This window comes from Colletotrichum fructicola (genome assembly GCF_000319635.2).
Source record: "Colletotrichum fructicola Nara gc5 chromosome Unknown KSG_Nara_v1_contig05, whole genome shotgun sequence".
Taxonomy (NCBI): domain Eukaryota; kingdom Fungi; phylum Ascomycota; class Sordariomycetes; order Glomerellales; family Glomerellaceae; genus Colletotrichum; species Colletotrichum fructicola.
In genome coordinates this window covers 2,394,521-2,419,787 of record NW_027094055.1, presented here as the reverse complement: position 1 = coordinate 2,419,787, position 25,267 = coordinate 2,394,521, and the positions used below count along the sequence as shown (strand labels likewise).

At 55.7% G+C, this 25,267-nt stretch overlaps 5 protein-coding genes across 5 annotated transcripts; 2 read left to right on the top strand and 3 right to left on the bottom strand.

Annotated features, from left to right (window-relative positions):
• Positions 1 to 5,794: 5,794 nt before the first annotated feature.
• On the bottom strand, positions 5,795 to 8,390 carry mcl1 (Minichromosome loss protein 1; the record flags this gene model as incomplete). Its single annotated transcript, XM_032035556.1, has 2 exons — positions 5,795 to 6,472; positions 6,543 to 8,390. 2 exons carry the CDS (start codon positions 8,388 to 8,390, stop codon positions 5,795 to 5,797), a joined length of 2,526 nt encoding a protein of 841 aa, XP_031885352.1.
• Positions 8,391 to 8,943: 553 nt separating this feature from the next.
• On the top strand, positions 8,944 to 10,280 carry CGGC5_v009343 (putative WD repeat-containing protein; the record flags this gene model as incomplete). The annotated part of the gene is made up of 3 exons (XM_032035557.1): positions 8,944 to 8,981; positions 9,040 to 9,205; positions 9,300 to 10,280. 3 exons carry the CDS (start codon positions 8,944 to 8,946, stop codon positions 10,278 to 10,280), a joined length of 1,185 nt encoding a protein of 394 aa, XP_031885351.1.
• Positions 10,281 to 15,396: 5,116 nt separating this feature from the next.
• CGGC5_v009342 (uncharacterized protein) lies at positions 15,397 to 18,374 on the top strand (the record flags this gene model as incomplete). Its single annotated transcript, XM_032035558.1, has 2 exons — positions 15,397 to 17,438; positions 17,489 to 18,374. The coding sequence occupies 2 exons, from the start codon at positions 15,397 to 15,399 to the stop codon at positions 18,372 to 18,374; spliced, it is 2,928 nt and encodes a 975-aa protein (XP_031885350.1).
• A 1,636-nt stretch (positions 18,375 to 20,010) lies between these two features.
• Positions 20,011 to 21,057, bottom strand: ypt-1 (GTP-binding protein ypt1; the record flags this gene model as incomplete). The annotated part of the gene is made up of 5 exons (XM_032035559.1): positions 20,011 to 20,208; positions 20,314 to 20,541; positions 20,619 to 20,666; positions 20,722 to 20,845; positions 21,047 to 21,057. 5 exons carry the CDS (start codon positions 21,055 to 21,057, stop codon positions 20,011 to 20,013), a joined length of 609 nt encoding a protein of 202 aa, XP_031885349.1.
• Positions 21,058 to 22,296: 1,239 nt separating this feature from the next.
• rhp57 (DNA repair protein rhp57) lies at positions 22,297 to 23,700 on the bottom strand (the record flags this gene model as incomplete). Its single annotated transcript, XM_032035560.1, has 1 exon — positions 22,297 to 23,700. One exon carries the CDS (start codon positions 23,698 to 23,700, stop codon positions 22,297 to 22,299), a length of 1,404 nt encoding a protein of 467 aa, XP_031885354.1.
• Between the last annotated feature and the right edge of the window lie 1,567 nt (positions 23,701 to 25,267).

Genomic DNA, 25,267 nt, shown 5'->3' with positions numbered 1-25,267 from the left:
GCAAAGTAGTTAAGGCAAGGTAGCTGAGGTACGGAGTACCCGTACCGTACCGTACCATACCATGGGTAAAAACGCATATCGGGTGAAGTACCCATCCTGCAAGCTGGTCGTTATGCCGCTTCATATTCTGATATCTCAGACAGATTCCTGTGGAGGTGTTGCCGTTGTCTCTGCCACTCTGCGCCTGCGCAGGGCTTGTTTGTGATGCAGAGAGCCATAAGGCAGCAGGAGGAGCTATGGTCAGTAGATGGACACGACAGAGGGCCTCGGACAACCTTGAAAATACCCCCAGATGCGCGCCCGCCCGTACGCGAGGTACCCTAACACCGTACCTACCTAAGGTGAGGTAGTCAGCAAGACGGTCGGCATGGCCTTGCTTTAGCATGTCGCCTCTATTCAGCCGCTGGTCGGAGCCGGGCGCGCTGTAAGGTAGCGGATGGTCCAGGCGACATCCAACACAGCATTTGTTAGAAAGCAAAAGGGCAGGCGGGTGTTGTTACGTGCCTAAGTCGGGTTTGTAGCGTGTGTGGGCGGGCAGGTGGAACAGACTCTGCCTTACTTTACGCTCACTGCACCTGCCAGACTAAAAAGTAAGTAAGGTACGACGTTACGTTGTACATGCCTGCCTCTCTGCGTTCTCTCCCTTCTAAGTGTACTCTCTACGGACGTCAGCCTACCTAGGTAGCTTACCTCACCTTACCTTACCTAGGTAGGTACCTAACCTAACCTGAGGTCGTAGGCCCGTCTCTTGTCCCCGGCGTCATGTTTCTGCCTCCCGAACATCCTCCACGCCTGGGCAGCTTGCCAGCTTCCTCTCTGTGTCTCTCTCTCCTTCACCCCCGTGGCCGTGGTCGTGGTCGTGGTCGTGGTCATGGTAAATGTCTCCCTCACCCCTGGTCGCCCACCGCCTCTCCCTGATCACCCCCCAATCTCAAGTCTTACCTCAATCTCACATCAACCCCAGCAAGCCTTTACCTTGTGCAACCTGACCGACACCACCGCCGACATGAATATGCCACGATGGCAGATGCACATCACCGCGTTCCAGTCTCTTCGTTGACTCTCGTCTCGCTCTTTGTCTCCCCACCCCCGTCCACGCCTCTGCTTTCTTCTCCCGCTGCTCGCCTCCAGCTCCTCCTTCTCTGACACGCTGTCTCACCCATGCAGCCAAAGATCTGGTCCTCAATCGCCAATCGTCGCCGCCTGGACGCACACACTGTTATCTGCCAGTACGGATACCAGCCAATGCCTGTTCTCCAAACCAACCGAGAGCTCAGATGCCCAGATGCGGCCGCGACCGGGGGTGTGGGTGGAGAAGACCCAAGGGCCGCTTGCTAGTCGACGTAGTGTACGAATACCTCACCTCACAGCAGCTACCACAGTACGTCTAGCAGTAGCACATACACCGCCGCTATTCAAGCTCGCCGCCCTCTCTTCCGCCGCACCACGCCTTCCAAGGCAACGGACAACCTCCTTTGGTAGGCACACGCAAGTGACAGTCAAGCCCAACCCCCATGCCATGATATGCCGACCTGCAGCTTCGCTCTCACTCAGGGTCGATGTGATACTTCTTCGGGGCTTGCGTCAGGTCGAGGGACACACAAATGTCATTGACACGTCCCAAACGCACAACGACATGAGCGGCAGGCAATCATCCCCACAGGACGCCGCAAGTCAACTCACACCGGTATCGTTTGTGGACTACACCCATCTCCCAACTTGCAGCCTTGCGCCCGCAGCCGTTTGCTTGGGATGGCCGACAAGCCAACTTGACCCGTATTTCCCTTCAGGTCTGTGTCTTCCGACACCGAGCGAGCGGCGATCTGGGCAAAGCTGGGGAAACGGTCGTCTTGGACTAAGTGGCCCCAAGCTCCCCGTCTCACCCGGCGGTTCATTAGCCAGCCAGGGCACCGGACGGGTGTGGTCTTGACTAGACGCCCGCGACTGGCGGGCTGGCCAGCAACTGCACTGGCCTCCATGCAACACACTTCGTGCAATCTCGATCAGCAGCGGTTTGCAGTGAGGATGGCCCGCAGACCGCATGCACCTGGCTTTGCTTCAAAGTCCGTGCTTTACGGCACTGGAAACTGTTCAGCATGTGGTATGTGGAGTGAAGGTCCTCATCAAATCGACCCTGGGTCTTGGGTACGCAGGAGCTTCAGAGCGGCTTTTGCGCAAGCCTCTCTGCGTCCTTGTGTCTTGCCGTGGCGTGATGACGGATTCTGCCACTCACCAATGGCGGCCGCTTTCACACCCTTCGAAGGAGACCATCATCTAAGACCAGAGTTTGGGCTAGTGCTGCCTGTGGGAGCTAACGCAGGGCCGCAATCAGTCCAGGAATGGCGGAACATTTGAACCGGCCAGACGGTGCGCTTCTGTTTCAACGGCTTCGCTTCTTCTTAACGCTATCCACTCGCTTCGGGCCATCAGAGCTTTCATATCAAGACCTCCGCACAGAGAAGTGGCAGCTGTCCAGGCCCGTCCAGCCGCAGATAGAGAGGAACGAGCGGAACCGTTAGATCGGCATGGCCATGGCCATTGTTACCCTCCCTGCTTGTTGTGCTGGCGGGAACTTTGGATGCGGCCGATCCAGGTGAACGACTGCGTTGCTCCAAAGGATCATGATGCTGGCAGAGGCACAAATTTCTTGCAAACAACATCATTGGAAGGGAATATGAATCGCGGGTGTGGATAGGGTCAATTATCGATGAATCAGACCAGGCATGGGGAAGCGCAGCAAGCGGCTGGAAAACATGTGCCGACCCATAGGCCCTTGCACTCGGAAAGAAAGTACTCGGGAAGAAAGCCTTCTCGAACCCCCAAGGTTGTGCTGAGAAGGGTTGACGTGCAGACGCGAGGAGCTCCCCAGACGCGTCGTGTTTGCCCGGAACGACCATGATCCACGGCTGCGCTCTGGGGAAAGCTTCCGGGCAGAGGGACTGCGGATGTGGACAACTTCCGACTGCAGACAAGTCAATTGACAGGAGCCGCCTAGCTACAGGAACGACCCTAGTTCTCTACTTGTCTTGATGCGCAAAGACTCAGCTTCGCTATTCCCTATGGACCGGGCCGGCGAGGGCCAACCTAGACCAACGGCCATAGCGTCAAGCAGAGACCTGAATTTCCCCTACAATCCCTGCCCCTGGACGGAGTTAAGACGACGACATATGCCCAAATCTGACTTGTGAACATGTTGGCAGAAACTCTCTGGCTCGTCTTGCCAGAGCCAAACGACGTCGGTTGCAAATCTCGAGGATCATGAGAACATCCGTAGCCAAGAACGAACATTGCAGCGAGAGCGTCTTTTGCGTCGGGATCAAGAAAACCTTCAACAAGGCATCTTGCAGGGGCTCCACATGGCATGTGGTTCATCGCGCTGCATCCGACCATCTCGTGTTCCACCGAGTTATAGCAAAAGCAATCTTCACATCACATGCTGAGAGCTGGTATTGGCCGAGCCGATCAAACCATTCAGAGATTGATTGCCTCGAAGGCTGCCAGCGAATACCTTCCTTTTCGGACACCTGCTGGGGCGTTCATTCAGCCGCTAGCCTGCCATTTACCCCCCCTCGTTTTGGATTTTCTTCTGAGATTTGCATCTCGCCAGGACAAGGTTCTGAGTGGTATTTCAGCTGCTCGATGCATACTCATCCCTACTCTCTTCATCGACTTCGTTGTATGGACACGTCAACGGAAATATGCTGGGGAATGAGCATCACGTCGGACTACCCTCACGACGAATGGTGGTACGTGACCGTTCAGCCTCCAACACGTTCTCAGGAGCCATTCGCATCCTCTTGATTGAGCATTTTGACTTCACCCCAAACGAAGAAAGTTGTGGATGGCGGCCTGAGCGAGCGAACCGCAGTCTCAATGTTTCAGCGGGACCGCCCTGGCCTTGTGCGGTGACCAGAAATCCAGCGCTACAGATTTTTAAGGGGACCTTCGCCTGGGTGGGGGAAAAAAAAAAAAAAAAAAAAGGACACTGAATGGGAAATGCTACAGCAACTGGGACCGCGCACGTCGACGTTGTCGATCCGACAAAATCTTCAACCTGCGATGGGTTTTTTTCAAGACGCCTCGTAGTCTTTTGCCTGATCCGCTTCCGATGCGACGCGATCCTGCTCCGGCGAACTCTCGCTTATTGGCGTTCTGCTAGGAAGCTAGCCATGTAACATTCCCCGACTGCTGACGACTCGACCTTCTAGAAGTTTGGTTCCCCCTGAGTGACTCCTGTTGGCTCTCGAATAATTCTTTGTGGCATCGAACCCTGAAGCCCGGCTCGCTGTCCGGTCTGTTGTCGCTGACGAGCCACCACCATTCGTCGCATGTGCTTCGGTCTTTGCCTTATCGCCGTTCAAGGCATAAGATGGGGTTTGACGGCGCAAAACGCCCATTCAACAACCTACACTTGGCTTTGTAGAAGCTCACTGGCAAGATCCACCCCGTTCGATTGAACTCTAAATCTTGATCCCACCACGTCGCATGCCGGATATGGTTGTTCATCCTTCCGCCCCCTGCCTAGCGAGGCAACGGACTCACGGGGACTCAACGTCTCATACCGGTTCTGCAAGAAGCACGCAGAGGGCAGATTGCAATCAAATCATGCATGCGGGCGGCATCGACTTTCCGTAAGGTACCAGCGGTGTGCCCGCCAGAACCTTGATTTTGCTTCCACGGCTGCGTGAAATCAGAGCCATCAGGCCAGCTCTGACTGCGGTTCTATATCTTTCTTGTGTTATATCGACCGGAGAATGAGGCCGCGGAACTTTGACGCCTGTTCCGTCTGGCATTTCCGCGATGCCTGTAACCCCCGGAACCGACGTTGTCAAAGTTCGGCTGGGTCTCCCGAACAAGACCATGGGCAAGGGGGTTCCATTGAACAGGGGCCGGAGTGGTGGCCGAGCTAAGGGCGAGGCACGTCGAATGTGATCGACACGAGACGAGACCACACGACACTCTTTCACTTCCAAAACCTGCAGGGCCGAGATACGTCCGCAGATGGAAATTACAAGAATCTCATGTCATCGTTGTGAACACGCTGGCCCCCCCTCTGCCAAGATGTCCCGATTGATGCTGAGTCGCTTTGGTCTCTTCGGAGCTCCCAACTTACTTTGACGGAGGAGCGTCGGATCCGGGTTCGCGCGTGTTTGGTCTCATGCAACCGCCCAAGTCAGACGTTATGCCGTCAAAAGCTGGGAAGCTCAAGACTTCCCCATACGGCCGGAGAGGACAACCACCACCTTCACCACCTTGCAGGGAGACAAGCTGTCGGAAGGTCCGCGAGGCATGGATGCCATGATGTCCCTCGGGCTCGAGCTCCCATGGAACGTTTAAAGCCATCGTATTGGAGATGAACCGCAACACACCAACTCCCGCGCGGCATGTTGTGGCACTCGATTTCGACCGGACAGATCTCCGCACGACGCTGCACCCGCGAAGGTCCCTGCACCGCCAAACGACATCCTTCCTTGACATTATTCATTCTATTGGTCTTCCCACATTATAAACATGACAAGAAACACGATGGTGACCCAAACCACGCCAGCGCGCCCAATAGCTAGTCATTAACGCGCAACACCCAGAAAGACAAACGCAGGCCACATGCTGTCTTATCATGTCATCGTCCAAACACCTTTTTCTTCTTACCTTTCCGCGGGATATACTTTATGTACAGACGGGAAGGTCCCCCATCCAAACAACCATGAAACCCACCGTCCCCGGCAGCCGAGACGACGGGGGTTGTCCTTACAACCTCTTCCCAATCGTGGGGGTGTGTGATGATAGAACAAGTCTAAAGCTCGTCGTCGAGGTCCATACCGCTGACCCTCCGCTCTCCGATCTCGCGGATCTTGTCACCCAGGATCGACCGCCCGTACCGCTCCGCAACCTTGCCCGCCGCCTCGATCATACGGCCGGTCCGATCGCGCATGAGACCCACCAGCTCGAGCGCGCGCATGCCCCGCTCCTCGCCCTCCCGGCACTCGATGGCCAGCAGCTGGAGCAGGGTCTTGTCAAAGTCGAGCTCGAGGCGCGCCAGGCCAGCCCGCTGCGAGAGCGTCGAGTCGGTGTGGTCGATGAGGTCGCGCAGCTGGGCCGTCTGCACGCCCGAGAGGAGAAGCTTCTGCTCGAGCTTGCGCGACTCGCGGCGGGACTCATCCTCGTCGTCCTCCTGCTGCTCTTCCGAGTTTGCAGCCGGCGCCGGAAGCGGGGCGGAGCTGATGGGCACGGAGAAGTCGAACTCGGAAAGCAGGGGCCGGGGGAAGTAAGGATACTGATCCCCGCCCTTCAAGATAATACAATGGAACTTATTATCGGCCACGGCAATGGGCCAGTACGTCTCCGTCTTGCGCCCAGATGCCAGGCGCGGGAGAAGCTTTGTGTCGAGGAGGGGAACCCAGCAAGCGCGCGACGGCTTCCTCCAGTGCAGCAGTGTGAGCAACGTCCCCGTCGAGTCATAAATGCAAGGATCCTGAGTCGGTGTTTGTCAGTATATCCGAAGGAGCAAAAAAGGGGTGTGTATTGAGCATGCTGCAACTCACGCCATTGTCCGAGAAGAAGACGCTCTGCAACGTCGCGCCATCGGGTAGTGCGACCGTATCTTCGTTTTGACAGATCTCGTCCCGCTTGATATTCTCGATCGTGTACAGGAGACGGGCGTTGCCGTCCGCACCGACGGCGCCGTTGCCCATTGTGATGACATAGTCGCGCCAGCTGGCACAGGTGACCATGGGGGTGCTCTTGGGGCGGTACACTCGGTACGGCACGCCGAAGAGGGTGTATATGCGGACGTAGTTTGCCGTCGTGGTGACGGTGATGAATGAGTCGCTCAGGGACATGGCGACGACGGCCTCACCCTTCGGCAGTTGGGTGCGCCAGTCGGTCCGCTGTGTCCATGTCTCGTGCGGGCGGTAGAAGATGGTGGCGGGGGTATCGTCGCGCGGAGGGCAGGCGAACAGGGCGCCATGCTCTGTCAGACACGCCTTGTCATACAGGTAGGTGTCTGTGAAGTGGAAGTCACGGTGAAGCTCGTGGTCGTAGAACTCGACCGTGACAGTGTTGTGGCCGTCCTGGTCGACGGTCCAGACGACGCCGATCAGGTTCAGGCAAAGATACTTGCGGTTGCCGCGCCAGGGTGTCGAGCCGGGCTGGAAGGCTTCGTGAAGCGTTGACTCCATCATACGGCGCTTGTTTGCGCGCTCCCCGTCGCCGCCGCCTTCGTGAGGCCGCTTCTTCCCTGTCGAGTAGCCTGCGCCGTCGTCGTCAACAACAAAATCATCCCCATCATCGTAGCCATCTGCGCCGTTCAGGAACGAGTCCAAGCTACCGAGCGAATCACGCCTCGGTCGCGAGGGGATTCCCGCCTTGCCGTTAGGCTCTGGCCTCCTGGCGTTGTTGGAGATCTCGGCAAGAGGGTCGTGGATGAAGGGTGCAGGCTGGCGCGGCAGGGCCAACAGGCCAGCAAACTGCTCGGTGATGAGGTTGGGATAGATGTAGACCTCGCCGTCCGAAGTTGTGAAGGACAGCAGGTTGTCCTTTGGATGCCACGTAATGTCGATGACGTTGCTGTAATCGAACTTTTGGATCACGCTCTGCGTCTTGGTCTCCCAGATGAGGAGCTTGCCGTCCTTGCCCGCCGTGGCCAGCATGGCACCGTTCGGCGACCACGCAATCGCCGTGATGTCGCCCAGGTGGCCGTTCGGAAACGTCCTCTGCTTCTCCCAGTCGTTCTTGGACACCACCTGCACATCGTGCATCGGCGTGGGCACCGCAAAAGCCCTCCCGTCCGGGTGCCACGCAATCTTGGCCGAGTTCTCTGAATCAGACTCCAACGGTCCGAGGACGCCGTCCACCTTGCGAATCAGCTCCGGCGTGTCCGCCGTCAGGGAGTACACGTAGATGACCCCGTCCGTACACGCCAGCGCGAGCATGCCGCCCTTGGGGTCGAAGGCCAGATGCTTCGTCGGCCGCCCGTGCTCCTTGAGCGTGCGGATCTGCGAGTTGTCCTGCGTGTCGACGACCTTGACTGTCAGCTCGTCGCTCGCAACGGCGCACCACTTGCCGTCGGGCGACAGCGCGACGTCCCGCACGGGGAGCGACGTGCGGACGAGGTAGCGCTCGAAGGAGGTGTTCTCGACGCTGTAGAGGCTGACGGTGCCGTCCTCGGAGCCGACGACGAAGAAGTCGTCCGCGGCGGCGACGGCGCAGTTCTGCTCGGGGCATTCGTCAATGTTGTAGGGCTCGCCGTCGTGGTGGGTGCGGTAGAGGCGGATCGTGTTGTTCGAGCCGACGGTGACGAGGCGCGCGCCCGACGGCGTGTAGGCGAGGCGGGTTGTGCCCGAGGTGTGCGCCGGCCGGGGCCGCGGTTTTGGGGCGACGGAGGAGGACATTGTATATGTGTGTGTGTGTGGTTTCTCAATTGGAGTGCATTCGTTTGTTCTATTGGCCTTGAAATTTTGGAGGGTTTCGTGGGGCAGGGTGATTTCGCCGTAGTCTTCCTTCAAGTATCGGTTCAAGATAATTGCTCGAGGTTCGGCGATGGTGGTGACGGTGGTGGGACGGCGGCATTGAAGAAAGTCGCGTCTGAACGCGTTCCCGGCGCGAAATCAATTTAGCAACTGACAGGCGCCCAATGGATCCCCCGCCATCGAGCAGTACGTACCCTGCCGATGATGGCCGTCTGGTGCCAGCTGGACAGCGGCTTGACGTCCACAGAAATACATCGCAGGCATCCGAATTGATGAGAAATACAGACCGTGAGTGGGATCGGGCGGTTTGGACTTATATCAATCAGGCACCGATAATCGACTTGTTCTTGTTCATTCCTATAACCCCTCATATTTCTTGCGATCTTGGGAGGAAAGCATCTCACCAAACATCCAAGTTCGGGATCACCATTTGAGCATTATCAGTCACCAGTGAAAAAGGAGTGAAATACCCAAGATGGAGTCATCAAACCAGGAACATTTCTTTGAGACGAAGTAAGTGCCGCGTCCGCCTTCACTGCCACGAAGGAACCAGTTTCTAAAGAAATAATAGCGCCCAGCAGGCCAAGCGCCAGCAGCGTGCCCAGAAGGAGGAAAACACGTTTGGCAACCCGCTCCGCATGGCCTCCAAAGTCCTGGCCGTGATCCCGGATCCCGAGAAGGCGAACTCAGTTTACACGGCTGAGTCTGGCGGCAGGGTCTCCCGCGTTGACACCGAAGTACGTCCTCAGCGCTGCAACATCATCTCACACCCTGGCCATGTCGCGACCACGTCGTGAGAAAGTAGGCACATGGAAGACTAACCAGGGGCAGTCACGAACCGCCACCGCAAAGTACACCGGTCCCTCCGTCCCCGTGACGTGCCTCGCCATCGGCGGACAGGACAACTCCATTCTCTTCGCCGGAAGCTGGGACAAGGCGGTGTGGTCATGGGACGTCGTCACCCGCAAGCCCCTCCGCCGCTACGACGGACACTCCGACTTCGTTAAGGCGGTCGTCACCGGCAAGATCGGGGATAAGCACGTCCTGGTCAGCGGCGGAGCCGACAAGAAGATTATCGTGTGGGACGTGGAAGCCGGGCGCAAGCTGCACACGCTCCAGGACTCGGCGTCCGGGGCGAGCATGATGTCGCTGCAGTCCCTCGCCGTCGACCCCGTCCTCAGCACGAAGGAGGAGCTGGTGATTGTGAGCGCGAGCAGCGACCCACACATCCGCCGGTGGAAGGTCAGCCTTGGTGGCGCCTCGCAACTACCTACCGAAGTCAAGGGCGCCGAGGACAAGCTTACGATTGAGGAGCACGAGACGAGCGTCTACAAAGTCGTCTTTGACGTCACGGGCGACGAGGTGGACCTGTGGACGGCGAGCGCGGACGGTACGGCCAAGTGTCTGCTGAGAGAGAAGAGCTTCACGGCCGAAGACGCCTTCGAGCATGGCGACTTTGTCAGGGCCATCGCGTTGACGGACGAGTGGGTTGTCACGGGCGGCATCAGCCAGGTCATCAAGGTCTGGGACCGTACGTCGGGGAAGCTCTACGCCTCCATCGACGCGCACTTTGACGAGATCACGGACTTGATCGTGCTGAGAGACCCGTCGCCGGGAAGGCAGGACGTCCTGTGCAGTGTTGGTATCGACTGCACGCTGCGGACATGGCCGCTTGATAGGAAGGGTCTGGACGGCGTTGTGGAGGAAATCCAGGCGGCGGCAGAAGGCAAGGAAAAGGTGGAGGAAAAGCAGGAGGGCCTGATGACGGCTGAGGAGGAGGCTGAGCTGGCTGCCTTGATGGAAGATGATTGAGTGTTTGCTGAGTCAATGACGTGATGGAAGCCCTTCATCGCGTGTTGAGAGCATGATTGCGTGATGATGTATACCTGCTTAGATGTTGAGATATGACTCTCGACACATGTAAGTGAGATATGACTCTCGACACATGTAAGTGCCGTGTCTCGGGCCGAGCTTTGTTATTGACACAAAGCCGGACTGATGGCTTGCTAAGATCATCAATTGATGTAATTGCAGCAGTCCAAGCCAGTAAGGAGAAGGTATCAAGTTCCTACAGGAGATTGTCCTCGTTGCTGGGTCTAGTCGCCAGCGTCTGGCCGAATCTGTTGATATGGAGATCGCCGGATTTCTCAGTCATCTTGGTTCAGTCCACTGGTACGGACTTTGAATTCTGAAGCTTCTTTTGGTTAATTCTGGCCTGATTGCCCAAGAATCCATCACCCAGCCGAGACAAGCCCAACGGACAGAGTACATGGGTCATTCCCCACGCAGCGCAGGGAACATTTTCTACGAGGCGTCATCTGCTCTGATGCCGCTCCGGGTCGGCCGACAAAGATTAGAGATAAGCTCCTTATCCCCGGGGAAGGCCGGCTTCGCACCAAGTCCCACGGCCCGCTGCCGTAGCCACGCTTCGGTCATCCGCAAAGGCGTTCAACTTCAGTATTGACCAAGAGCTCCAGGAGACGCATGTGCTACTCTAGCCAACGTGGCTGTCCGAGAGGTTGGATGAGTTGCAAGCCCCTAATAATGAGAAATGAGTGGCGTTGATGGTTCAACCCATCAGTGCGAGCACCCGTGGCCCCCAGGCTCTAGAAGTTAGTTCGCAATAGTTTTCTGCAAAAGCCCTTCACCGACAGGCCGGCTGAACTGCATTTTCAAGGGCATCCTGGCCAGAATTCGGGATGCCGCAGATGCTCTGGAGCCTGTCGTTCGGTGAACACAGAATAGGGGCAAAGTAGTGACAGAAGTGGGGTGGTTTCCTGCAACGAGCTTGGGAAGGTTGCTCGTTCGTGTTTCTGACAGCGTGAACAGACATCTCTGTCTACAGGTGAAGCTTGCCAAACATCAGTTGATGGGTCTCGGCCGCCGCGAAATTCGACCACGGACGTTGTAGAGCAAGCACCGCTTCTCGCCTATTGGACCGCACGGGCAAGCTGGGGATCCAGACCCTTCCCACTGCCGTGATGTCATGCTTCGGCCACCTAACGAACACAGCAGTAGCGGTTACAAGCAAACGTCTTTCGGTTTGAGTACGTAAGCGTACATTTTGCTGTGCGTTTGCATGTAATTCCTGATGGAGACTGGGCGTCGAAAGCAGGTACCAACGGACGACGGCGGTGAGCATCTGCGAACACAACAGGTGCCTGTGCGTCTCGTGTGGTCGTAGAGCCGCCGGAAAATTTTCCTGCAGAAATGGCGAACACAAAAAACATGTCCTGTAAGGCGACGCAAACCGCCGTGAAGGAAACGTGTTGGGGGAAACCAAAGAGACTAGGGCAACCTCGCGTGGTTCGGGTCGAAGGAAACGGTGTAACGAAGGCCTCCATCTCGACGACTTGGGCTGCCGTACAACAAAGAAGGCGTTTAGTCCGTTTCAAGCCCTTCACCGCCCTCTTGGGTGACGAAATCGTGTTGCCGCAGAAACTGGATCAAAGGGCTGCGATTGACGACGTGGGCGAAGGGGATCCGCAAGACGCTGAGCGGAAGGGGGCTTTCAACGACTTCCTTGCCGGCGATCAAAGGGCACAGGGCAAGTGAAAAGGCGTCAGTTGTGGATTCTGGACGATCGATCGTCCGCCCAGCTGGAAAGTGGAGAGACGCTAGTGTACATGGGCAGATCCCTCTCTTGCGAAGGACGTGTTCCCAGGGTCTGACAGCCCCAGAAAAGCAATGTCTGCGATGGCGTGTAAGACGAGTGACTGGCTGAGGGTGCCAGGTGAAGCAGAGATAAACGCGTTCGCGTCGTCAGGTGCGTAACCGAAGCAGATGGGTCGACTAGGCTCCAGATGCGGTGTGAGTGAGGATTATTACCTGGTGTTCGTGCTATGTAACGTCAGACAGCGTCCGAGCTGTATTTGCCTTTCTGTCTTCGCGAACTGGTCGTAAACCACCAAGACAATGAAGTGTTCCGGGTACGCGATCGATCAATGACAAGTATGATGGAGCGCAAGGTGGTAGTTCTAAGCGGTAGTGTGTAGAATTCGGTTCCAGACTTGGACCTGGCAACCTGGAGACGCGACCGTGCATTTCCAACAGCGGTGGCTCTCGCGGAGGCTCGTATTCTAGGACACAGATGTTGAGTAATCTCCGTGACATTTCCTCGCGGTGAGAGAGGCGGCAAGCCGGGGTTCGAGGGCAAGAGAGGAAGATTTCGGCTAAACGCTTGGAAACTGGGACTGGTCGCGTTGACGGCTGGATTTGCAATGGTGGAGGTGCTGACTGGGTAGTATGGCGCAAAGTTCCGGCTAGAGGTAAATGATTCGAGATAAAGTTGGATTGGCGGCGTAACTGTGGGATCCGTTCACACGTCTTCAGCAGCACCTGTGACCTCGGCGGGCGGCGCAGAAGAGGGGCTACAGGATGAAACCTATGCGAAATTTGTGCCGCCTCCCAAAAGGGCTCAATTTGCCCGTTTTCTGGAGAGCTTCGAACGGCGACTGTTTGCAAATGTCAAAGCTCCGGTGACAAGAGAGAAAAGAGACGATTCCAGGCGGCTCGCCCTGGACTTGCAAGGGCTCACACAACGGGACCCCTGACTGACAGCGTGGTATTGCTGCTGTCGTTGTTCATCAGTGAGGTAGGATATGTTCAGGGACCGTCCGTAGTACGTAGCAGGCGAATGGGATCAAAGAAGCGATGAAAGGAAAACGGGTAGCTGACGGGAAGGAGCAGTGATGATGGGGTGAACAAACAGCGAGGAGAGCTCCAGATCCCCTGCTGCCGATTGGATGTTTCATTCCGACTTCCCAGTTCCATTGCCTGCGCCGATCAATGGACCCGCACAGCAAGCCCCAGTTCGAGTCCACAAGGCATCGCAGGACGCCTTCCCGCCCCGAACCCTGAACCCTGGCCCTTCGCACCCTCTACACAAGGTTGGGTATCCGTAAGCACGGTACGTGCCTAAGGTAACTACCAGGCGCCCCTGCTTGCCGGATGTGGCCCCACCTTCCCATTGATCCCGCCAGTCGAAGCAGCCGCGTTCCTGCCGCCTCCTTTCCTCCTTCGTCCTCTTTCATATTGTTGGTGGATGAGGAGTAGAGGAGGAAGGCACCCCCATCCTAGAACCGCCCCCGTCATGATGGTGCTGCTTCAGGGTCTCCCCTGTTCCAGCCTCCCAAGCCCCTCAACAGGGACAGGTGAGGTGCTTGCTGCACGGGCTGCACAGTGGTCTCTCATTTCACGGGACGAGATTTGTGGCATTTCGCAGTTCGTTCTCTTCTGCCAGTTGCTAAAAGTAAGAGCTTCTCTTGTCTCGTGCTTTAGTAGGTTCCGTTTGGCCAATGGAACTCTGTTTGTCCAACGCCAACTCGTCGTACCCTCGCCCAGTCGCACCCCCTGCTCGCCTTCTGCAAGCGATGTTGCCTCCGTGCAACCGGCGTCGATTTCTCTGCGACGACGACGCTTGGCTTCGTTCGCCCTCACGAGAACCATGTCAAACGGCGACATGACGTTGGCGATCATGATGCAAGTGACGGCGGCTTGCACAACTGTCAAACACCTGCGCCATTGTTCCCCGGTGCTGGCAAGCCGACGGACTGGTTCCTGCGAGACACCGGCATCGAATCGAACGAAGAAGCAAAATTCTGCTATTTGTCGCATTCTGCGCCCCTGTCATGCGCTATCTGGTAGCCTCAAGCCATGCGTAACGACCAGGAGTGTCCCCCGTCTTATCCCACCCCGACCTCTTAGTGCGAAGCTTTTCGTCCAAACACCCCGGCCCTGACACCAGTCAGCTTTGTGTGGATGCATGTCCCGCCGTCCCGCGGACAGCACGATTGCTCGCTTTGCTTTGCATTTTAGCTTCTCTGGTCTTAACAAGCTCCCAAACGTGGGCAAGCTGCAATATCTCACGTACCTTGGGTGCTAAGTAAGGTACTCACTCTCAGACTGCGCGTCCTCGAGTGTCGGATTCGTGTCCTGGGCGCGTGAGGGCGGAGGCTAGTAGAGCTCTGCTGCAGTGCCTCATCTGCCCACGGCAGCCTGCCTTGAATTCTCATACGCTGGGCATGAGCCTCACCTGCCTTGCCTGGTAATCTGCTTTCTTTCCAGAGCCACGCGCATCCGTATTCTATCCAAGCAAGGACGCCGTTTAATTTCGTTCAGCACCCACTACCGTCTTGGGCTAGACACTCGCCCATCTGCTGCCGCCAGCCGCTCCCAACCCACTCCGACACGACCGCAACCGCATCCAAGATCCGCATCCACGTCAACAAATCTGCATCCAGCTTGCATTGGCTCGGACAAGATCAAGACCAAGACCACCCGCAATAATTACACATCACCAAACAAGCAGCAGCACCACCACCACCACTACATCTCAGACACCGAGTCTCCCTCGCTCTACATCATCACCCACACTGCCTGTTCTGCTCTCGGCAGCCTCCCCAATCGCTACCAGTCTAGCGGCTTGGGGCGCAGCCCGGAAACGCGAACTATTTGTTTAATCCTCTCCTTGTGTTCCCTAAATCAGGAACACCTGCTCGGTAGATCAAGCCACTTCCAAAAGGCTTGGACCGGTGTCCGCTCTGCTCGATCTCTCATTCTTTTCCTCCCCATGTCCTCCACCTCATCTTTCTTTCTTCAGATTAGATGACCGTTGAGCTTCTCCATCTTCAACCCGACCATATCTCGTTTCTGGTCATTGGAGCTACCGCTGCGGTTGCCGACCAATCCCCCGGTCCTATAGCGGCAAAGTGTGAGATATCTGCAACTGGTTGCACATCATCGAGCCTTCCTTCCATTCGTCAACCAACCTTCTTCGCCTACACCTTTCCCCTCCACTTGGTCTCCTTCGACTTGCCCTTAGTCACCTTTCAAACACTTTGCGACCATCCGCGTTTAATGCCTACAGTGTTTTAATTCATCATCAACCATTTCGACGCCATCGCCAGTCCTGCGAAATCCTGCTCCAATGCCCGAGCCTACCAAATATCACGGTGGCCTCGTGGCCTTCGAGGGCCCCATCGACCTCGTCTCAACCCAGCTGCGCCTGCTACCCACATCTTCGCAAATCGCAATTCTCCCCAGTGTCAAGGAATTTCTCGAGCCTGAAGACCCCGACCAGCCATTTGAAGCCCGGAAATTCGTCAAGAGAGTTCACAATGCTGTCGCCAAGAGAAGGGAAGCAGCCCTGGTCTTTCTCACTGAGTCCACCCCCAAGCGCAAGAGATTGGTCTTCATGAACGGAGGCACCCCGAGTGCGCAGACTGTCTGCATCAGAGCCATCTCCCGAAACGATACCAATGGCGACATCTCCAAGGCCGAGGCAATTTTTAACGAGATTGTCAAGGGTGGCGTCGCCGGCTTGGACGCGCATCCTGCCGCCTCCAGAGGTTGCTTCTTGGACACAACAGAGGATGTCGTCGAAGACCCCATCACCCGAGCTATGAGAGCTGCTGATGCTCTAGACCGGGAGACTGAAAACCTCCAGCCAAACAGCGACATCGACCTTACCGTTGGTCGCCCACGGAGCATGAGTTTACCGTTGTACAGCTATGCGGACCGGTTTGGTGACACGGCGCCATTTTACGTTTTTGGAGGCCAGTCTGACGAGGATACCGTCGCCGAGGAGGATGAAGCAATCTACGCACCCAAGACCAACAGCCCAGCGCCAAGGCTGGCCATCACAAACTTCGATGAGCTTGAGAAATTTGCAGCTCTTGACTTCAACTTCGACAACAAGTCAGTTGCGCCGGCCCCACCTCGTTCTCCAAGCTGCGTTGGTGAGGCATATGAGACTGGTGATCCGTTCACGTCGCCCCTGCCTAAGCCTCCCGGCCTACTCGATGTGGCGTCTCCGCGCTCTGATATGTTTAGCATTCGTTCAACAGAGCCCATCATCATCGAGCAAGCATCAATAGTTCGAATGAAGTCTACCTCATCCGCCAGGTCTCTTCCAAGATCTCACTCTGTGGACCAACTTCACCGGAGCAACTCACGTTATCGGGACACCTTACTGCGCCTCAGAGAAAAGAACAGCGCCGCTTCAAAGAAGAAGGGCGCTGACCACCGTCGATCTTCGGTTGTTGAGCTTATTGAAGACGCAGAGCGACGGGACAGCAAGGCCAAGCTAGTCGCAACACCGAAAACAGTATATGTGAGGCCGGCGAGACTGAATAAGACCCTGCCGCCACCTCCCCCGAGTCCCAAGGAGAGCGAGGCACTCGAGGAGCCTGAGAACACGAAGAACAAATACGTCGACCGAGGAACCGATGCCGAGGAGATTGTCATGAAGGATTCTACATTTCAACCAGTGCTTCCGTTTTCTGAGGATCTTGTCATTCACTTCAAAGACGACAGCCCCGACCCGATCCTAGAGTACATGATTCGAGCTTTCAAAGAGGGCACCTACCCGGTTACTTTACCTTCTTCCAGCACTTCCGTCACTGACGGCGATGTATCAGCTCCGCAAACTCCTACATGGCAAGCGGGAGAGTCACAAGTGGCCGACTTCACACCTGCGAAGAGCGTTCACGCGGACGAGTACGATCCCTTCTCCTACCGGGGTTCGGGTTACAAGCCAAAGCAGCTCCATCCCGTGTCCACCACCGTTACAACATCTACTCTTCCAACACCTGCCGCAACGCCGCCGCCCACGGTCTCGGAGCCAGAGGATAAGTTCCATGACTTCAACACCGTTCACTGCCAGACAGCTGTCGCGATGCAGAACTCACTTCGTTCTGTTCTGAATATCTACTTTCCCCCAAAGGCAAGAGGCTTCTCTCAATTCAACTTTCCCCTTCTTCCTGAGATGGACGGACTGTGGAAACCCATCTTCCGCGACGTGGATCCGGGCGGTAGCCCTAGGAAGAATGACCACCGAATCGACCAGATCCTAGCCATTGGATCACAGAAGGGGGTCAAGAAGACGTTTGTCTCTTCAGTTACGAGTCAGCTTGAGAAGCTGGGTACTAAGTCCAATGGTATTTCCCGGACTGGAAAGCTGGATTTCAGGTAAGTTGTATTTTGAGTTGATCGGTTAACACATCTAACAATGACCCAAGATACCTCATCGCAACTGCAATGCAGTCATTCACCGCTCAGCCCTTGGCCAACCAGACTCATGACAACCCTTTCACGAACTCGTATCTTCTGGCAACTCTCATTGTCCCTCACCTCGAGACATACTTCGCCGCTCACTCTGAAGTTCGCTTCCTCCTTCTGGATTACCCGCCCGATCATCTTGCCACTGTACTCGCGTTGCAGAAGCTTGTTGGCGTTGACCTGATGAAGGTTGCCCAAGTCATCGATGCCGATGCCAAGGAGCCCTTCCCCTTTACCCACGTCCGCGGCGGCTCTGTCGGTCGTATCTCCAACAAGAGCGACTTGGCCTCGAGCTCGGGATCCCTTCAATCCAAGGGTTCAAACACCGGTATTTCATCGTCGTCACGCGATGGCATGGCAGTCTCAAAGGCCAACTTCCTCCTGACATCAAAGGCGACTGATAGCGAGATTTCTACTTTCATGTCCACGGTGTGGAAGATTCTTATCAACGTCTCGAAATTCTACCTCCCTGAGGAAGGATTCAACCCTGGGGACAAGCGCAACTTCTCTCCGTTCCCCCAGCCCAACCAACTGCCCGTCAGCCCTCCCATGTGCCCGCCGTCCTCGGACAGCAGGAGAACGGGAAAGAGGTCGGCCTCAATCAAGACGTCAGGTCGGCCTTCATCCATTGCAGACACGATCAAGACCCGGCGGATCAAGTCTCGAAGAGCCGACAAGAAGATTCTGGGGGACGGCGCATCCGTCTTGACCGTCGATATGGACTACGAGAGCGATCTGGACCTCGAGGAAAGACGTCTGATGCCCATGTTTATGAAAAAGTCTCCCCAGCAGTCTCGCAACAAGGGCAACAGCCGCAAGGCTTTGAAGTTTCTCGGCCTCGCCTGACGCAGTTCTCTTCCCCTTCTTATCTTTTCATTAGCATTCGAGTTAGCATGTGGGCTGGCATCACAGACTGTTGTAAGCATTTGCACTTGTATGAGCGTAACGATCGGTTTCTGTTGTGGTGGATCGTCAGGGGCGAGTCGAGTGAATGGCAACATCGGGGAAGAGGATTTTGCAGGGAAAAGGAGGCGATATCCTCCTCTTTTAGGTCGCGGAGAACTTGCTGCTCGGTTGGGAAGACCGAGGATTTCACTTGCACTCACTGGCGAATCTTTAATGATTCAAGTAGTCACGAATAATACCCAGGGATTGAATTCCCCTTAGATAGGAAAAGAAGGACTTCAAAAGCCGCAAAAAGTGTCATTACAAGAACCATGCCAAGTGACTGCATTGACTGCTGATGACGACTTCAGTTACTTTTGTGTTGTCCCCTATTTTCCGTCATCACGACTTCATTTACAAACAGACTTCACATGAATTCCTACCAACCAAGTCGTTCAGGCAGTCTTCGGCCGCAGGAGTGGCGCGTTAGTAAGAGAGGATTCCTCCTTCCTACCTTGGCTTATCGGGGGCAGATGTGGGTATCGACTGAGGTCCAAGTGACGCATGTGACCGCGCGGGGTCATGTGCGTGCGTGGTGTCCCCCGGATTGCGGAATGCGGAATGCCCGCAGACGCAATCCTGTGTTCTCCCGTCCTGCCTTTCCCTCTTGCCCCCCAACCCAACCCCCAAAAGTACAAACCCCCAACCCAACCCAATCCACGTGAGGCCGCGCCCGATGACCGCCGGCCCATCCGAAGAATCCCCCCCGAGTACCGTCGCACGTCATATGTCATCGTTGTCAAGCTCATGGTAGCCTAGACGTCCACAACTCGTCGATTTAATGAGAACTGTCGGAACTGCAGTCACCAAGCCCATGCATCATGTCAGGATATCGGTTTAAGAAAAGGAAAGTCACTTGCCCATTACTTCGACCCTATCTACCAGAAAGCAGCAGCCGCCAAAGAAAACAAGACAGCCCAGGAGAAACACGGAGAGATAGGAACCGGCCGGGAAATGGATGCTCCCGTCCAGTTGTCATCTCTCGCGGATCGCACGTTGTGATGATCATGTGCTCGTTACCCGGCCGCCAGCAATGTTCGGTTGCAAAGTACACGGTGCGCCAGCCCAAAACACAGCCTACACATTTCACACGTAGAGATAGCCTCGTAGCCCTTGATTCCTGCCCAGCCCCTAAGCATCCCCAGATATATTCTCGGTCGAAAGCCTATGCGTGTTTGGCCCTCGGATGCGTCTGCATCTAGGGTGTTCTGTGCCTTGCCGAAAAAAGGCAACATCGTGGTCCCATTACAGAGGTATCTGTCTGTCGAGTGCGTGTGCAGTGTGTAAATGTAGCCGAGGCAACCCAAATCAACACTCATCTATGCGTAGAAGAAGTACGAAAGCAGCAGCAGGGAAGGAGAGAAAAGGCAAACGACACAGCTTTAGTTGAGCTGGATCCGGTTCCTAACACCTTCGTAGGTTGTGCATTTCTCCCTCGCCCATCTGCCCAGCTGTTTCCCCTCGCCGATCAAATCCGTAAATGCCATAGAACAAAGGTAAGGAAAGCGGGCTTCGAGAATAATCGGGATCGATACGTTTAGCAGCAGCCGCCGCCCGAGTTCGAAGAGACGCCGTGACCGGGACCGACCTGCACGCTGGGTTTCGTGTTGTTCGCGGTCGTGCTTCCCATGCGCTCCTTGATCTGGCGGGCCATGGTCAAGAAAGCCTGCTCGACGTTGCTGGCATTCTTGGCAGAGGTCTCGAGGAAGGGGATGCCCAAGCTGTCGGCGAACTCCTGTTTCGGGATTAGCAAATGGTTCTTTGGATGGGGTGGCCGTTTGGCAGGCTGGGGACTGCCTGTGCAGCATCGCGCTCAGCTGGTGAGCAGGTGGCGGCGTACCTTGGCAACGGTGTACTCGACAACCTTCTTGTCGGACATATCGCTCTTGTTGCCGACGAGCAGCTTGTTGACGCCCTCGGTGGCGTATCTGTCAATCTCCTGAAGCCACTGCTTGACGTTGTTGAAGGAGTCCATGTCGGTGACATCGTAGACGACGCAGATGCCGTGGGCGCCGCGGTAGTAGGAGGAGGTGATGGTGCGGAAACGCTCCTGGCCGGCGGTATCCCACTACAGCAAACGCACAGGAGTGTCAGTCACTGCGACAAACGGAGGTTTGAACGTATCGGCGACAAAGGTCAACTTACGATCTGCAGCTTCACCGTCTTTCCATCGAGCTCTATCGTGCGGATTTTCTGCCATCCATCGTCAGTAGGCGGTCGGTGGGCGGTATGGAATGGGAGCACATACGAAATCGACACCAATGGTGGAGATGTAGGACTCAGTGTAGGTGTCATCGGCGAATCGCAAAAGCAAGCAAGACTTTCCAACACCGGAGTCACCGATGAGGAGGAGCTTGAAGAGGTAGTCGTACCTGTAGACGGATTAGTATCGACATGGAGACGAGAGGAGCGGTATCGCTGTATGGCTATTGAAGTTTTCGCGAGAAAAGGACGACGACGGCGGTAGTTTGGGATGGATGAAGGGACTCTGCAGCGGGAGATAGTCAGCTTGATGTCGGCTCCGAAAGGCTTCGTAGATCCTTCGCAAGGAGGCGATAGAGGCAACGTACTACTCGGGGTTCATTGTGATAAGCGTATGTGGAGCGAAGACTGGGAGAGATCAGAAAGCGTCGCGATCGGAGGCAGGCGGGGCGATTAAATGGGCGTTGGCGTGGTGGTGGGAGGCGATGGATTCTGGAGGTGTCGTGATGAGGTGTTGAAAGCAACAAAGCCGGTCAAGTGAGGTAGGAGTCGGACGGAGTAAGGCAGGCTGCTACGTCAAGGTTTCTAGTGCAGTGCAGCCAGGTCTGCTGGTGCTCAGGGTGGCATAAGGTACCTCTTAGGGACCGTAGTACGAAACCATGGACGGGCAGTGTTTGGTAAGTGGCCAGTGTCCTGTGCCCACCTCACAGTCCCAAGGTGCCTAGAGAGGAGTCCTGTGGCCAGTGTTCAGCGTTTAGTCCACACGGGCATGCACACTGCAGGAGCAAACGGGCCCACTCACTCCTCCGTCAGATGTCACCGACGAATGAAACTCTTCGGAGCGGCGCATGAGCACGGGGTATCGCACGTGACTTTGCCGTTGGTCTGGACCGTCCTGAACTTCACCGAACACCCTGCCCACGCCTCCACCCTTCTGGCACCCGCGCTGCAGGAGCCAGGTACGAACACACTCAGTACGTAAGCAACTGTTGGTACTGACCGAGCCCAAAGGTGGTCCTTAATATCAAATCCCACGTCTCCTTTTCGTACCAGCCTGGGCAATGTTTGAAAGAAACACTTTCCGCCAGATGCTACACTCCCTGAGGGAACCATGAAAGCCTTCTTTGAACGTGGTGATTTATTTTCAGCTCCCGTTTGTTTCCAAACATCCTCCGTGTTTCCGTCATTTCTTTTCATCTTTGCGCACATTGAAATCTACGTTTCTAGCTTCTTCTGATGCTTTGTGTCAGGTTTGGTACCAGGCGCGGCACGCCTGCATAATGCCGCCATGATATAGAGTATGCATGGTTTCGCTGACAGGACCCCACCCTCCGCGCTTCGTGTGGAGTTGCCCAGATCGCCAACTTCATCTCTAATCGTATGTAGTGTATTTATCACCTTTCCCCGTGTTGATTGTTCGTCTGTGCATATCCGAGTCCTTCGGACGACCGGCACCTCAACTGCTCGTCATTTGACACAGAGTCTGGCTGCTATCATGGCTTATGGACGGGCTCGAGGTGTGCAGACTGACTCCCGGAAGCAGACATGCGTCCCTGTGCTTGGTGACGCAAGGGTGCCAGCCCGCTGGAGACATGACCGTGTAGCTGGATGAGTCCCTGATTCATCGTGACTCCTTAGCGATAACGGGCAAGCCATCGGCTTTCGTCTTTTTTGTGACAGCCTTCAACCCTGCCATCGTCACCGCGAACTCAACGGCGCCGTCCAATCCCTGTCCTGTCGCCTTGGCATGCGGAGCGAAGACCACCTTCATCCACCGACGCCAGTTCTTGAGCGCTGGCACCCCTCCATCCTCAGCTTCATCGTCCACATGTCGATGAACTCCGTAGACCGGTTTTTTGAATAGCGCAACGCGGCAGGCGATCTGCGTCGACCAGACCAGTCCCAGACTTGGTGTCTTGAGGCCGTAATCGGCTAGAGGGTCGTCACCCCATCCTGTAAACCACCGTTGCTGATGATCCAATGCCATCGCGGGCAGGGCTGGGGGTCCGACATCATCGAATCCGGGAGGTTCTGGCATGCTAGACCGCAACTGCTCTGCCATGGACGACGGTGGCTCGACGGCGGATAATGAAAAGTCTGGCGGCGGACCTCTACTCCTTGACGCCAGTGGGCTCTCTTGAGTGAACCTTACCTTGGTACTTGGCGGCGGCATTCTGGAGACCGCAAGTGGGCTGGAGAATCGATCCGCAACCTGGTTGGATACCACGACAGCCAGGTTGTACTTTTGAGCCAGCTCTCTAAGCAAGGCACCCAGCCGTGTCAACTCGTGACTTCGAGCTCCCATGTTTGATCCCTGGTTGCCCATAGCACCGCGCTCAAACTCAGCTCGGTAGTTGGAAGCAACGGAATCGAGAACGATGAGGCCGATGTTGCGTCGCTCAACTTCGACTGGGACTTGGAACTGGAGGATGTGTTCTTGTGATTCGAGATCAGGGGTCGATGTGCTTGAGATGCCGTCGAAAGGTCTCTCATCATTGGGAAGATCCTTGAGTCGCGGGTTTGCTGACATCATTTGTGACAGTCGTCTAGTGGACAACTGAGCCTCTGTAGTGATGTACAAGGCGGGCCGACCAAGACCATAAGGAGGGGGTAGCTGAACAGCGAGTAGCAGAGAGAGCAAGAATTGCGTTTTCCCAGCACCGCTCTCTCCCGTGATCTCGGTCACGTATCCGGTCGGCACCCCTCCTCCCAACGCTCTATCTAGGTCATCGTCGAGAGTGCTGATAGTAGACCATTGATTTTGCAGGTCTGTGAGCGATCGCTTGAGAGGCGGGCTCTCGTCCGATTCAAGGTGTGGGGGACCAAAGTTGCGATGAAGAGCGTCGACGACAGCTGCACATAGCCTCTTGACGTCAAGAAGCGGCAACTGCGTACGCTTGCCGATGTCAACAACATCCAAGGTCAGGAGCTCGGTGGTTGATATCTGGTGTCGTTCGAGAGTCTGCACGAGTCCAGCAAATTGCCTGACAGGAAAGTCAGGCAGGAGTTGCGAGAGGTCCGTCATGGCATGGAGCAGATGTCTAGTGGTATGAGGCGGCGAGTTTGGTGCATGGCCCACAAAATCGGATTGTGTGTTGATTCACTCAGAGTCACAGAAGGACTCGGTGGTGATTGTCCAGGCACTGGGGGACGGATTCAGATGAGTGATCTGCAGCCTGGGACGCGTTGTTGACAATCAAGTCATCAGACTTGACAAATTTGTGTTATGAAAAACGGGCGGGAAGGAACACGTCGATGCTCAGCGCTGCATGTCGTCCAGGTACTCTGAACAGTCTCCAACCTGCCAGGGCAAGTTGTTGCATGCGACACAACCCAAATCACGGTGTTCACGGATTTCTGCAGCTTGTTACTGCAGTTGGAAGTTGCAGTTGCGGTTGCAGGGTTCCTTGCCGACGACGATTGGGCAAGAGTTGGAGCTTGGACTTCATAGAGGGGGGGTTATGTAATCACAGACAGATGCCTATTCGCCAAGCAAACGTCCGCCAAGCGACTCTACGTTTTGTTTATGAGACCGCCAATTTTTCCCTGTGCTATACCGACTACCTTTCCTGTGGCTATACTCAACCTGACCGTCATTACTTCTATTATCGTCGTCGTCGTCGCTGTTATCGTCTCCGACAGGATCACTTAAGTACACAGGAAATTTGGCCGCGCAGACAACGGAAACTTCGGCGGTCTCTTGTTTATCGTCTGCATGGCCATCGACAGAAGTCTTGTTTTGCAGCAGCCTTGTCTTCTGTGGACATTCCTTGCTACCAACCACAAAATGGCACAAACAAGATCCTCGAAGCGCCATGGATCTTTGGCATATCAGCCTCGCCCAGGCCCGAACCGCTTTCCGTTCCCACGTCGTTTGCAAAACAAGCCCCCGAATAACACGCGGAAAGACAGTAACTACGGCTTGGGGGTCCTCCATCCCAGACTCAACATGCACGTGTGAAATCTATTCTCTGGCAATTCCGCCACTCCGTCAGGCCATACTCCGGTTCCCGAGAGAAAACGCAGCGCAGGCAGCAAGTCTACTAGTGTACGGCTCTCGTGCGAACCATCAGACCACCCTTATTTCGACCTGACCCGAAGAAGAAAGCACAGGCCCGAGGCTGAAGTCTGCCTTGTGCCGATGCTTGTCTAATTTCAGGTTGGATTGGTCGGTAAGCCAGGAAAGATAGTGTCTTCTCTGCTGAGGACCACTAGGCCAGGCTGGCTCAAGGGCGACAGTTCACACGCCGGACACGCACCGATCAGCCGCTAATCTCGGGAAATCCGACTTCCAACGGCATGGTTTGTCGCTTGTAGTGCCCTTGCTATCCTGAAGGATTCGATCGTCATGTTCGGTGCTCGCGAATTCATACCGAACGAGACAAACTCCACACTTCCAACCGTCAGCATCGTCATAACCTGTCCACGACGGCCTCAATTCCTCCAAAGGTGCCGGAACCGTTTCCGTTAAGCGACGACCAAGAAACTCAAACCACTGGAATTTGGGAATAGCAGGACGTTTAGCAGAAATTCCCATGTTGGGGCTGTGATGTGACGGCTTGGCAATTCAAGGGCGCCTGCGGATCCTGTTC